This window comes from Venturia canescens, chromosome 1 (assembly GCF_019457755.1).
Source record: "Venturia canescens isolate UGA chromosome 1, ASM1945775v1, whole genome shotgun sequence".
Lineage (NCBI taxonomy): Eukaryota > Metazoa > Arthropoda > Insecta > Hymenoptera > Ichneumonidae > Venturia > Venturia canescens.
In genome coordinates this window covers 31,495,915-31,509,271 of record NC_057421.1, presented here as the reverse complement: position 1 = coordinate 31,509,271, position 13,357 = coordinate 31,495,915, and the positions used below count along the sequence as shown (strand labels likewise).

General features: G+C 40.2%; 1 protein-coding gene across 1 annotated transcript in view; it reads right to left on the bottom strand.

The window, feature by feature from the left end:
* Nucleotides 1-13,154, bottom strand: part of LOC122412687 (GATA-binding factor C-like) — an 85,589-nt gene extending 72,435 nt beyond the window's left edge. The window contains exons 1-2 of the mRNA XM_043422427.1: nt 12,127-13,154; nt 414-988 (exon numbers count right to left, since the gene is read on the bottom strand). Coding sequence (XP_043278362.1) covers nt 414-585 — 172 coding nt within the window. The 5' untranslated portion in view covers nt 586-988; nt 12,127-13,154. The remainder of the gene's footprint in view (nt 1-413; nt 989-12,126) is intronic.
* Between the last annotated feature and the right edge of the window lie 203 nt (nt 13,155-13,357).

Genomic DNA, 13,357 nt, shown 5'->3' with positions numbered 1-13,357 from the left:
CCAAATTTGACAATACAATTTTTTTTTTAATTTTTCTTCTGTACAGTTATCGAGTAATTGATCACTAAAGTTGACGTGTATAAGCATAGGTATACATTCCGGGCATAAGAAATCTACTTTAATGCGTAATTACTCGATAACTAGGTATAAGAAAATTTTGAAAAAATTTGTGTTTTCGCACTTGATGTTGAAGAACATTATCACCAAATTTCACAAATTTCTTAATATTTAGACTTTTGTACCGAAACTCCTTAATGACCATGCAAAGTTGTCAGAATATCTGCTAAAATAAGAATCCCAAAAATATACAAAGAAAATATAGAAAAGAAACAAATTATTAACGAAAAAAAAAAAAAAACAAAGAAAAAAATTAGAAAAGAGAATAATTACAAACAAATGAAAGAATAACTCACTGTGTGCGTAATGTGCGGCAGCGGCAGGATGATGGGGGTTTGGTCCAGCATGGGGATAGTAACCCCTGTAATCGGGGTTGACACCCGCGCCACCGGCGCCCGACGGTGGCTCGAGACCGGTCCTCGGCGGCTCGTACCATCTCGCCGCGCTCGATTCGCTGCTCATGTCCATTATGTCGAGAATTTTCGTTGATTTTTTACGTGCGTTAGGGCTAAGCGCCTCACGCTCTCGGACGGGGGGAAGTAACAAAAAAAAGTAAGCGAAAAAGCCCGAAGTGAAAACCGAGATGGAAAGTAAGTCGAAAGAAAATTCGACTTTTGAGAGGTTCGTCGAGAGAGTTGGAAAGGGAAGAAAAAGTGTCAAACGATAGGACGGTTAACGCGACTTTATCCTCGGAGATCGAGGACGCGCTCCGGCAGTCCGAACTGAGTTCAAGCCCTTTTTTCACTTTTCCTCTTCCACTGAAGTGACGATTTATTTCAATACCGAAATAAAGGGGATTCCCGAGGACACTCGCGCCCTCTTGAAGAAGTGCTCGGTTTCATACGAGTTCGCAGACCATTTGACGATTTTCCTGAAATCACAACGATTACGAAGAGCATTAATTTCCTGTCGTCTCATTATATTTTTCATATTTTTATTCTCATTACTTCGAGTCCAATTTTCATTACAATTTCCACCGCGTCTCGGCTCTTTTCATTCTGTTCTTATTTCACCTCTTCTCCAAGTCATTTTTTCTCCAATTTCAGTTTTTATCGCATCTTGCATTACAGTACATGAGCATTCATTAAAAATCGTCATTATTGTAATAGTTCGTATATAACGAGAGATCGTTTTCACAGCGACCACGCAACACTTCGTGTATCGTAAGAATTAACGTATCCTCCGAACCGATAACACAAGACACGAGATGTACCAGCCTGCACTCTTGAGTGAAAGGATTGAGCGAACAAAAAAATGAAAACAGTTGAAAGAAAAAGAATAAATAAAGGAGAAGCGAGTAAAAAACAATTCTGCTAGAGCAACGCCCGTGAAATATGATCCGATCGCTCGTTTTCGCGATAACGCGCGTGCCCCGCTCTCAATCTTCTTCACCATCTTACCGGATTATTTGCCGTGTCGATTCGAGCTTCGTATGTCACGAGGAGCGAAAAAAAACCATCATAATAGCGGAAACGAGTGAACGAAAAAATTCATATTTACCGATCGACGGGGGGAACTTGAAAAAATCCAAGGTCACGAGTGTCACGCGAACTGTGAGGACGTCGAGGCGTCCCGAAAGTTCACGGGAATTTGCACAGGAGTGATTGGAAGGCACCGACAATTTGGGCAAATTCGTTCAATTTTATTCAACACTCGACAATTTTTTTTTTCATTCGTGCGCAGAAAGACGCTCGACTTCTCGAAGATTTATGAAATTTCGTGAATCCGAGTCTCAAAGGAAGCGTTCATCGAATTCTTCGGAGCTCTTGCACGGTCCGGCGACTAATAAAATACTCGACGAAAAAAAAAAAAAAAAAAAAAAACAAAATCATTTATCGATGATTTTTGTATCTTATCGTGTATCCGAAAAACACACAGGACCGATAAGATTAACCAGCAGAGTCGAGAATACACTCGGTGAAGAGGGAAGCGAAGTGTTGAGACGAAAAAAAAAGAAACGCGTGGAGCAATCCGGAAAGCGAGGAACTGAGATCGATTAAATGGGTTTGTGTTCGATCTGCGTTGTTACGAGTGGAAAAAGTACACTGAAATCGAATCAAATTCTACGAAACCATTTGCCACTTGAATAAAAATGAAATTTTCTTTTTTAAATGCGATTTTTATTTTTGACAGAATCAAACTTGTTGAGTTTCACAAGAAATTTGTAACGATACGAATATTGTAAAATGATGAAAGAAAATTTGGAATTTCGAATTTTAGCGATAAAATAGAAAACACGAACTTCCATTTTTGGCAGTTGAACGTCGAACGATCTTCGAGCTTCGATGAAAATGGAAATTCTCAATATTGTGTCTAGCCCAAATGATAATAGTAACAAAAATCAAGAAAACGTGTTGCAGAGCAGTGGGGAAATAAAAATCGATAAATTAATCAAGGATTTGAAAAAAAAACGTGTAATGAATGTCCAAGACGATTTTTCGTATATTATATACATAAAGATAAGAGCAACGAGACGTTATTTATTATTTTTTTTAATCGCTTCCAAGATATCGATGTAACACGTCGAGCGTGATGGACGCACGAGCACGTATCAATCCCGACCGCGAAGCCACGAAAAAGCGACGTTACGTATACACATATTCGTCCCTCGCGGAGGGGAATTGCGATCGGCGATAATTAACGGATCGATCAATTTTCGCGTATCTCCTTTCGAGCCGTTCGATCATGGTCGTTGTCACGAGATATCGCGAATGCATCGTTCGTATTGTACTGAAAAAAGCAAAATTAGACGTTTTTATTCGATTATTTTTAAACTCTGCAGTAATTAATCGGGAAAAAAATCGATTAATCGATCAAGTCGAGTGGAATTGATGCATTTCGGTGAAAATTGTGTATTTCATAATCGTCGAGCGGACAATTTTACTCAGTACCGAAACCAATGGGTTTCGTTGATTCGATAAAATTGCTGGAAACTAATCAATTTTTAATTCGATTAGAACATTTTTTATCGGATCATTTTTCGACTACAATTTTTGAATCGTGTTAAATAAATTTCGAGATAAAATGAATTTTGTTTCTCTATTGAAATAATAGGACCGAGAGCCTCGACTCCAAAGGGCGCGCGGGACGAGCGTACGACATTGACCAGTAGTCAGAGTGAGTTAAGGGCGCTGAAAAATACGAAGGAAATCCTCCTTCCGGATGCGGGCCGTCGATCAACCTTTTTTTCTTCAATAAACGATATTTACTCGGAGGCGCCAAGTCCGATACTAACATTTCTATTTGGGCCCCCCCGAGTTATCTGCGGAAAAGATAAAGACTCGTACAATACGAAAAACGAGACTCGGGCGGAACGAAAAGCTGTGGTCGAACGGTGCCATCGTCAGGGGAGGGGAAGATTGAGAAAAACGAAAAATTGTGAGCTCGTGGTTGCGCGAGTCGTGGGAGATTAGATGGAATAATTTTCAGTGACCTTCGATCGTCTCTTCACCAGAAAGAACCGAGATTAAAAAGTTGTTTCAACAAAATCGTACGAGTTGCACTTTCGACAGAACGAAATTCGATCAAGGTTCAATTAAAAATGATGAGAGAAAATCCTCAGATATAAACAAAAACGATATTTCCGACAAACGAATTTGAATCATAGTCAAATCGAAATTGTCGTGTAAGAATGAACCTGAAATAAGGACGACGCTGAAGTTTCCAACGTTGGAGTCCAACGAAAGGAACGAAAAAAACGTTTGTTATTCACCAATTTTTTATTTCACGAATCGTTGGTGCAGCTTGAAAAACTATGAAATGCAAATTTGGCAGGGAACAAAATAGGAGAATTACTGGAATTATTGGAGATTTTTTTTCGATCATTTCGTTGGACTCCAACGTTGGAAACTTCAGCATCATAAATAAGGCCATTGTGGAGCAAAAAACCAAAAAAAATTCCACGTGTCGCCATTTCCTCAAGATTGAAACTCGATCTTATCGATGCGAGCAAGCAGCCAGAATAAATCAAAATATTTCGTCCCATTGCGTAATCGTCGTACGATTAAAACCGGGAATTTTTTCTGCCTGTTCATCCGCCTGTTCAATATCGCTGCTTATCGATCTCAATTTCGATTGTCACTCGGTTTATCTCCCTCGTGGAATAAAAACGTTCGGTGGATTCCCAAAATTACAGGCATCATTGCCGACGCAATATCGCCGTTTTTTTATCATCGTTTTTTTCCGACAAGAGTCGATTGTGCACGTTCAACGTCTTTGTGACACAGGAAGACTGGTTGAAATCGAAGTTCTCGTAAGAAATTCGGTCCGTGTGAGACTGGACAGTTTTTCCCTTTAAAATATATTTTTATCGATAACGCAGCGTTCACTTTTCGTGCAATGTTGACACTCCTCCGTCTCTCTCTTCCGCTTCCTTCCTCCACACCGTCCCAGAGACGCGATGGTGGGGAAGAAGAAAAAAGATGGAATAGTGGATTTTGTGATTCGTTCTAAAAAAAAAAAAAAAATATCGAAGTGTCGTCAAAAACTACAGTAGAATTGAGAATCGAGAAATTTCGGGAGAATTTACCCTGAGAAAACGAGCAGCAATAAACCACGAAGAAAAAGATCGGCGAAACACGAATTTTCAATCGTCAAAAAAGAGTTTCAATTTCCCAGCATCGGAAAGGCGAAACGTAAAAATGTGTGCCGTCCTCTGAAAGCTGGCGAGTGAAAAAGGCGAGGAAGAAAGCAGCAGCGTGCGGCTCTCGTGCTCGGCCGCGCGGCGGGAGAGCCTCGCGCATTATAATACATCGCTTGTGCGCGTGATTTCAACGCAAAAGCGCTTGACCGACAGACGCAACGGGCGATCGAGCCATTCGCTCCTACGAATGCCAAGCACTTTTATATCGAGGCTTTTCTTCACAATAAACATTTGCCTATGTATACGAAAGAGCGGACCTGTAGTTATGAAAAATCTGTATGTATACACGGATAAAGATGTATTGGAAAAGTAGAGAGAAACTGCGAAAAGGATCGAGGAAGTCGCCGAAGAAGAGCGACGAAGAGAGGGAGAAAGAGAGAGAGAGAAGAATAGTAGCAGCACGCGCTCTTACGAGACTAGCATAAAATCGGCATAAAAATGGTAGATAAAAAATATGCCGACGACGGGAAAAGTCTCTCAAAGGCATATCTCTTTCCCTCTCTTTCTCTCCTTCTCCTTATCCTTCGATCGTGTTTCACATGCAATACGAGAACCTAATCGATATTCGATTCATCCATAATCGTTCACGACCGCTGCAAACGAAAGATTTACATTTGTGTACATATAAATACGTATTATTTTGGTCTCTGCAGTTCAATTCTCGCTTCTGTTCTTTCGTTTGTTTTTTTTTTCGGTACTTTACCGAGTAGAGTAAAATGCGAATAAACTGGAAGGATTCTGTCTCTTCGGATCTGTTTGTTCCTCTTTCTCTGTCCGCAGCGCTCATTCCGTCATTCGGTTCGTAACACACGCGTGAATCCTGCCGAGACGCCCATAACGCGAAGCGAGCGTGGAGAGAGAAAAAGGGAAAAATGTAAATAAAGCAGAGTGGAAGGATACAACAGTGTAGCGTGATCTCTCCCTCTCTCTCGATACTTGGCGCGAGGAACAATGGACCCGTTGGCCCGTGACATTCTCCAGCAAAGAAAGAGAAAGAGGAAGAAGAATTTTAAAAAATGGTTTACGTTAAAAAGAGCATAGAACCTTGCCGATGAGCAGCGCCGAGGGGAGGGAAAGAGAGAGCAGAAAAAATGGCACAAGAGCGAGATATGGAATCCGCGGGAACGAGCGTTTTTCAAGTTCCAAAAACTCCAACCGTAGATGTTGACTAAAAATTCAAGAGTTTCAAAAATATCGAAATTTTTACGAATCAGGAATAAAAATAGAATTCACCTCGGTTTATTAGTTTTCTTCGAATGTAGGGGCACTATTCTTGTTCCCGGAGCAAGTTTCGTTGTGACAAATCGCACATTCCCACTTATGTGACGTACGGCATCGACATAATAAGTGAAGAGTGAATAGCCGAGTTATTAATGAAACATCAATCATGGAATGTAGCACAATAACAATGCAATATTTTCCTCGTAATAAAATCGCATTAAAAGCCAATTAAGTCACAGAGTTTCTACGACACGTCAATGCAGACGAATGTTGCGCACTTGAAAATTACCGAGGCGCTTGTTTTTTCCGAGTGAATTTTTAGGTGGAGATTCGTTGCGCGTGGATGGAATAGTAAAAAGACTGCGACAAGGAGCGAGCACTGAATGTTCGTTTCAATTGTCAAACTCGGAGAATGGAAAGAAGAAAAATATTGAATTTTTTGGAAAAATTAAATCGAGAGGAATGCGACATGAAGGGAGGCGAGGCAAGAGAAAGGAAAGAGAGCGAGAGAGAAAAGACAGAGACGCGTGAAAAGCGATGGAAGTCGTGGCGACGGCGGGGTCACTTTCCAACAAGCGGCGTCCGACGGTCGAGCTCGCGGCGAATTCCGAACGGAGGAGGTAACAATCGGCCGTTTGCAAATTTCTCTCACTCGCGTAAAATAAAAAAGAAGCAACGCAGTCACTGGATTAATATTTTTTAATGATTCGAAACTCGATGAAAGAATTTCGTGAAATTTCAACAACGGACGATTCGATAAACTAAAGCACGTGACACTTCTTCCCCGATCGGACAGACCGCTTCTAAACTTTGAGATTTCGAGAAACAATTCAGACGAACGTTCATCATTATTTTAGACATTGATCATCTTTCAGCGTAATTCTTCATCCCCGTACGATTGATTATCACGATTACGAGATCAACACAATTTCATATCGCTCAAAATTGCGAATTACTAATAAAATACTTATCCTCCGGTTGATATAATACATTTTAGTGCTGGACGTAACTCTCTTGATTCATTACAACTTTCTCAAGTTCCTGATGCTTCCCGCAGGAATGAATTTCTGACGTTCTATTTGATTTTTTTTACTTTACAAAATATTTGCAGATTTCTATTTTTTTTGAAATATAATCTTTTTTCGTGATTTCTCAAATATTTTCTCAATTGTTTTGTTGAAATTATTTACAGTTGGTTTCGTAATTTTTTTGACATACCATTAAGTTTTGAATTTTTTTCATTCGTCATCCGATGTAACTCGTCACTTTTGCATTTATTTGACAACGTTTTGTTCCTTTGAATCAAACGTTTTCCATGCATTACCACGATTTAGCAGATTCATTTTTTTAATCCATTGCGTTTGAAATGGTTTTTTTATAACCTTTAGTAATGAATGCTCATTTAAGGCAAGTCTCGAGAGAATAGATCGAACAATTTTTTATAAATCATCGTGCATTTATTTTTTGAACTACACGAGTAATACACAAGGTTTCACTGAGACTACTGTCGAGGTGCCATAAAACATAAATGTACTTGTCTCCAATTTTTTTCACGATTACGAGACAACATTTGACATCTCTAACCTCGTCTCACGACTCCTGCGTTTGTTAACCTGGCAACGACGGAGTTTATTTCGAAGTTCGAACCAACTTCGAATGAAAATGGCAATAAAAATCTGTCAGTAAAAAAAACCTCGTCAATTATAACACTAGACGATGCTTTGACAGCGATGGAATGACAGAAGCGAAGTTTGCGCAATACTTATCACAAGGCGACTGATGAATTGGCACGGGAGAGCAGGGGAGAGAGAAAAACTGAAAATATGGATGTAAAGAGGGACGAAAGGTCGTGGCCAATGGAAATTAGCGCAGCGAAGAGTAAAAGAAGCGGAGAAACGAGGGATAGAACGAGCTGGTAAAGGTCTCGACGAGTCCTCAATGCGTGTATCGTCGTTCGGTAACAGAATATGTCGAAAAAAAGCAAAATTAAAAAAAAAATCTGGACTCTTTCTCACTCGCTCTCGAGGTCGACGTAGGACGTTGCCCGGGCTTTCGGGGACGCGAGTAAGCGCGACGAGCGGGCCGGGAAGACTCAAAAAAGGCAAAAATCCTCGTCGAGAGTAAGAGAGAAAGAAAACGAAAAAAATTCCTTGTAATACGAGGACGAAGGGAGCGGTTGCTGAGAGACTCGACCTTTCCTTTATCTTTTCTCATGTATTTCCTCGTACACACGCTACATTGTCGTACTAAAGTGTTTAGTAATACACGATGCACGTAAACGTACGCGGGGATTATCAATTTTCTGAAGGCAAGAAGCTCGAAAGTACCGACGCGAGTTAAAATTTCGTCAAATTCATCAGAGCCCGAGAAAAATAATCGTTTAATTCCTCAACTGTCACTTTGACGTTTCGTCCAACTGCACACTCGCTTCTCGTAACACGACTCATCACAAAACAGAGCTAAACGAGCGAATAATAAAAACAATTACGAAAAATCATACGAAACAACCAACTCCCATACAGCCAAACAATTGACTCGAATGCGAAGGAGAAACAGACTTTAAGTTCAAGTCCAAATTGCATTGAAAATAATAAATAAAAATTCACTTTCATAATTAATTAAAAATGACTAAAGTACGAAATAATTAATGACACGTATCCATCAAAATTTATCGCCACAAAACACTCATTGACTCTTTCATTTGTTTATTTTTCTACAGAATGTTTAACCACGTAATAAAAAAGTGGATTTTGAGACTAAACGTCAATACCCCTATCAATATGCGTATCTAATCGGTGCTGTGTCAACGAGATTAGTCTCATTAGCTTGACAACGACGAGGAGTGAATAACCAGACGTAAGACCATTCCAGTTTGCATAGGTAAATGTTAACCCTGAACAATCCATTTATATGCATACACATACGATATCGATCTATATACACGAACTCGTATAAATAGAAGCGTTAGTTTTAAGTATCCATAATACGAATAAGTGAACGATCCGTCGAGTGGGAGTGACTTTTGAAATGGGGCATTACTCCAGGTGCTATTTTACTGGAGGACTTGTGACGTTTATCGAAAGTTCCAATGATAGCTGCTTTTTTTTTTCATCCCGTTTGACATTTACTGTATCGATTGATGAAAACTATGCTCGTGTCATGTGGCAGTTACAAAATACAAAAAATCGATTGACCTGTCAAACGGAACTTGGAGGGTGCGTCGGTAAATCCGTACCAAAGCTCAGGTTCGCCACTTTTCCTTCTCGTACGATAATTGAATTCGTGGCGAGTGCCGCGATAATTTCCGAGGGGTTCACAGAAGCTATTGACTGAGGGTGGTTCATTTTGTTTCGTTATTTTCAGAAAAGAGAAAGAAAATATTCTGAAAACAATGAGAGAAAACAGCGAACCCGTTGGCGAAAACGTTTTTTATTCTGTTCAATGAAACTTGAGCAGAACTTGAGATTTGCACGAGAAACCAAAGTTTTTGTAACTCTGGAGAGGGAAAAACCGTCGAATGCCAGAATTTTTGGTGAAATTGTAAAATGACAGGTAATTCGATTAAACTTATAAAAAGCTCGAAAAAACCCTGCTCGACGTCGACAAGAAAAATGGCCAGTTTTTCTCAGCTTGTTTCAATGCAAAAGAATAATTATTGTAATTACTCAAGACATTAATTACAGTTGTAAATAAATAATTCAACAAATTCTTCCCAGTCTGTGGATAAGAAAAAGGAGGAAAAAAGAGTGTGATATTTTTTTTATTAAAGAGTCGAGAGCCCGAACGATTAACTACAATATAATTTTCTGTGCCCCTCAGTCGCAACGTTCTTTCCATTTCTCACTCGATTGTCCCCGAGCCTCTTTGTTAGCCGCGTCTGTGCAAAAAGCCTCAAGATCGAGGATAGCTTGGAAAAGCTCGCGGAGGGAAGAATACGTCTGGATTTTTATTCAAACTCTACTGCGACGCCTGGAAGTCGAAGAGAACGAAGAACGAAGAAGTGTAACGCGCACTATAACACGTACACGTGTATTTGTATATACATATTATCAAAAGAAGAGTTAAGCCAAGTAAATTTTTCTTTCTTGTGGCTGGGACAAAAGCCTTTTCTCCCCTGAACCACCTCGTCCTTGGGAGACTCGGTACACTCGTTGTTCCGTACACGTATTATAATTGCAAATTACCAATTATCCCGAAGCTTCGTAAGTTGACTCCACTTGTTTATTAAACTTTGATGCTTCGTCTATAAATATATTCCTCCATACAAAAATGAACCAATTATAATATATAATGCATTTTTGTTTTGTTTCGTTTTTATCAGTTTATATATTTATAGGAATTCATTAATATTCAGGAGAATCTACGATCCCCGAGACTTGGTAAATTTCTTCTTGCACTTTTGTTTCTACTGAGATCACGGTCTTGTAGGAACAGATCCATTAATTCATTACGTTTCCATGAATTTTTCAATATTTCATGCAGCCAGATGGAAATACGAGCTGTCATTTTGTCAGGATGAAAATAAAGGATGAATCGAAGACTCATTTCGATATCTTCGATCAGAAATTCTAGTGGAAAATCATTGCAACTCTTTGCAACTGATTTTTCGAGAATAATTCTTCAGATTGTGAAGTTGGAGCCTTCCGCAAAATTTGAAGTGAAAAGTCAGATTCGAAAGCGGTGAGTCATGAGAGAATGATTCGGCAAGAGTGTTTGAGACGACGAAGGAACAATCGAACCGAAAATTTGATATCGTTTGCCACTTGGAAAGATAAACGGAGAGAGATTGTGGAGTTGAAATTTGGAAGATTCGATAAATGCAGTGAGATCATCGCGGACGGGGAAAAATCTCGAATCGATCGATGAAGCAATTGTCGGTTAATGATTTTTGAAATGACGGAAAGTCGGAGGAATATTTTAGGAAATTGTTCGTCGCGAAATTATCAAGGGAATCTTCAACGCCGACGGAAATTCAAACTTTATATCGTTTTTGAAATTTTTTATCGATTTTTTTTTCCAAGCGCGCATGATTTTCGTTGCGGAATTGGTGGACTATTTCGGATTGTAAAAATGCTTCGTACCTGTCGTTTAAGACGCCGGAAAACACGCCGAGAAATCTTTCGATCTTGGCACTCTGGTTCGCGTCTCGAACGACGACGACTTAATCGATATTATTTGATTCTTGAAATGGCAAAAAAGTTTTTGAAAACTTCTCAAAATTGATACGTTTTAACTTTGACTCGAACTTTGAAGGGCACACAAAAATTTCGGTTTTTTTCGCTGTGCTAACACGAATTTCGTTGTACCGGGCGTTTGAGAGAAATTTTTACGACTCGAGAATTTTGATGATCGCGAGCGCAACGAGACGATTCTACGCGGTAAGAAGTTTGACAGAGGATTGAGATTTTCTTAAAAATTGGAGAAAGTTTCACGTTTTCCTGAACAGCATTCGATGGTCACTTAAATCTTTCAAAATTCACCTAGAAGCCTGTTTCGCTATTTTTCAAAAAAATAATGGCAATCCATTAAAATTTCTTTTTCTCAATATTCCGTTCACGACGAATAAAAATTTCCGTACTTTTAACGAGTCGCATACGACCTTAAGTCGAGTATTTTCTATCCTCTCAGACAGCGATCCCGACACGGATTCGGCTGAGAAAGCAAATTGTCGATATTTTAATTTTAGTTTGATTTTCACACTTACGTCGAAGTTTAGCAGTCAAAGTTTAAGGAATCGACGAGTCCAAGAGCGTGAGCTTAATTTCCGCGATCCGAAATCGTTTCCACCGGGATTCCTTCGGCCCCAACGAACCGAAGAGTTTCAAGTGGATTGTTGTAAATAACGGATTTGAAAAATATTCGTTTTTCGGGTTAAAGATGGCAAAAGGTCTGGACGATACGAGACTGTGACGCGTCGCGTTCGAAACAAGATTAACGAAGATGGTAGCGATGTGAATGATTAAAATAAATAAATGCTGATAAGCCGCGATTTGGAATGGGAGCGTCGATAAAAACCTCGTTATCGATCGTTTGAGACGCAAAAAAGAAAAAGGACACACGGATGTACGAAGGAAAGCACGAATACTTGGAAAAAAAGAAGCGATAGGGACAATGACGAGGATTTAGTAAGATGGAGGTCCTCTTACCTTATCTCGAGTGGACAATCCGCGATAAGGGGCCCGAAAACTCGTGTCTTCCAATATTACGAAACACACAACAACCGTAAATATGTGTATCTAAATAACGCATGAATCTATATAATTTTCAACGTTTCTTGTTGTTAATCTTTCTTAATACGATTATTATATTATTTGCGTCAAAAAACACTAAGTAATCACCAAAACACTGCACTTTAAACACTCACGACACATGTTGGAATTCTGTACGATCACAGTGGATCGCGAATAGAATATAAACTTGAAACTTCCGTCTGTTTGGTACGACGTGGAGTACAGTATAACGAAACGGTCCGTCGATTATCGATGCACAATTTCATGAATCCACACGAGTGCGTACATACATATCTATGTATTTTGTCACACAAACAGTATATATATATTTGCAAGAAATATATATCGACGTAAGCTCCGATTTTTGTTGAAGCTGTCACTCAATCCATCGATCTTTGAGGCGATAAACAAGAGGCGCCCCCTCAAAACAAATGCCCCTGCGTCGAGTTAACGTTTAACCAAAAAATCACGCACGTTTGATCGTTGAGGGAGAGGGGAGCGTTGAAGCGGGGCACCAAAGAGTTTGATATTAAATCCTGGAGCACAGATGAATCGAAGTTTATTGAAAACCGAGAGACGGGATGACGTATCGGGGCGGATTAACAATTCCATTCGCGGAGGCGATGTTTTGATCGTTTATGTGTGCGCCGATTTGAAAATTCGGTTAAACGTCAGTACGATCGTGAGGGAGGTGGGGAAGAGGATTTGCTTTTCGAAGAGGGCGGTAAGTCGACAGGGTCAATTGATGCGATTGAAAATGGGTTTGTATTTAATGGTCGTTTTGAGAAAAACACAGAGAAACCGGGAGGCGCGCGCGCGCAACACACACACGCACACACACACACGCGCGCAACGACGACTCTCTCGTTCGATCCAACTATCGTGGCACCCGGCGCGGAACTAAAGCGCACGAAAACACGAGATCGAGGCGAGGGCCCCGGCGGCACACGATATATCCACGTTACGTGTGGGGCTGCTGCTCTCTCTCACAATATTTTTTCTCTCTCGCACTAAGCGCCTCGATGCAGCGCGCACGGCTTTCCGTCCGCGAACGCTCTCGCGCTCGGTCGTTTCCGTCGGTATTCGGGAATCGAGAGGCGCTCCAGTCGCTCCGGTAACGCCTACGAACCCACTATTGCCTCGTGCC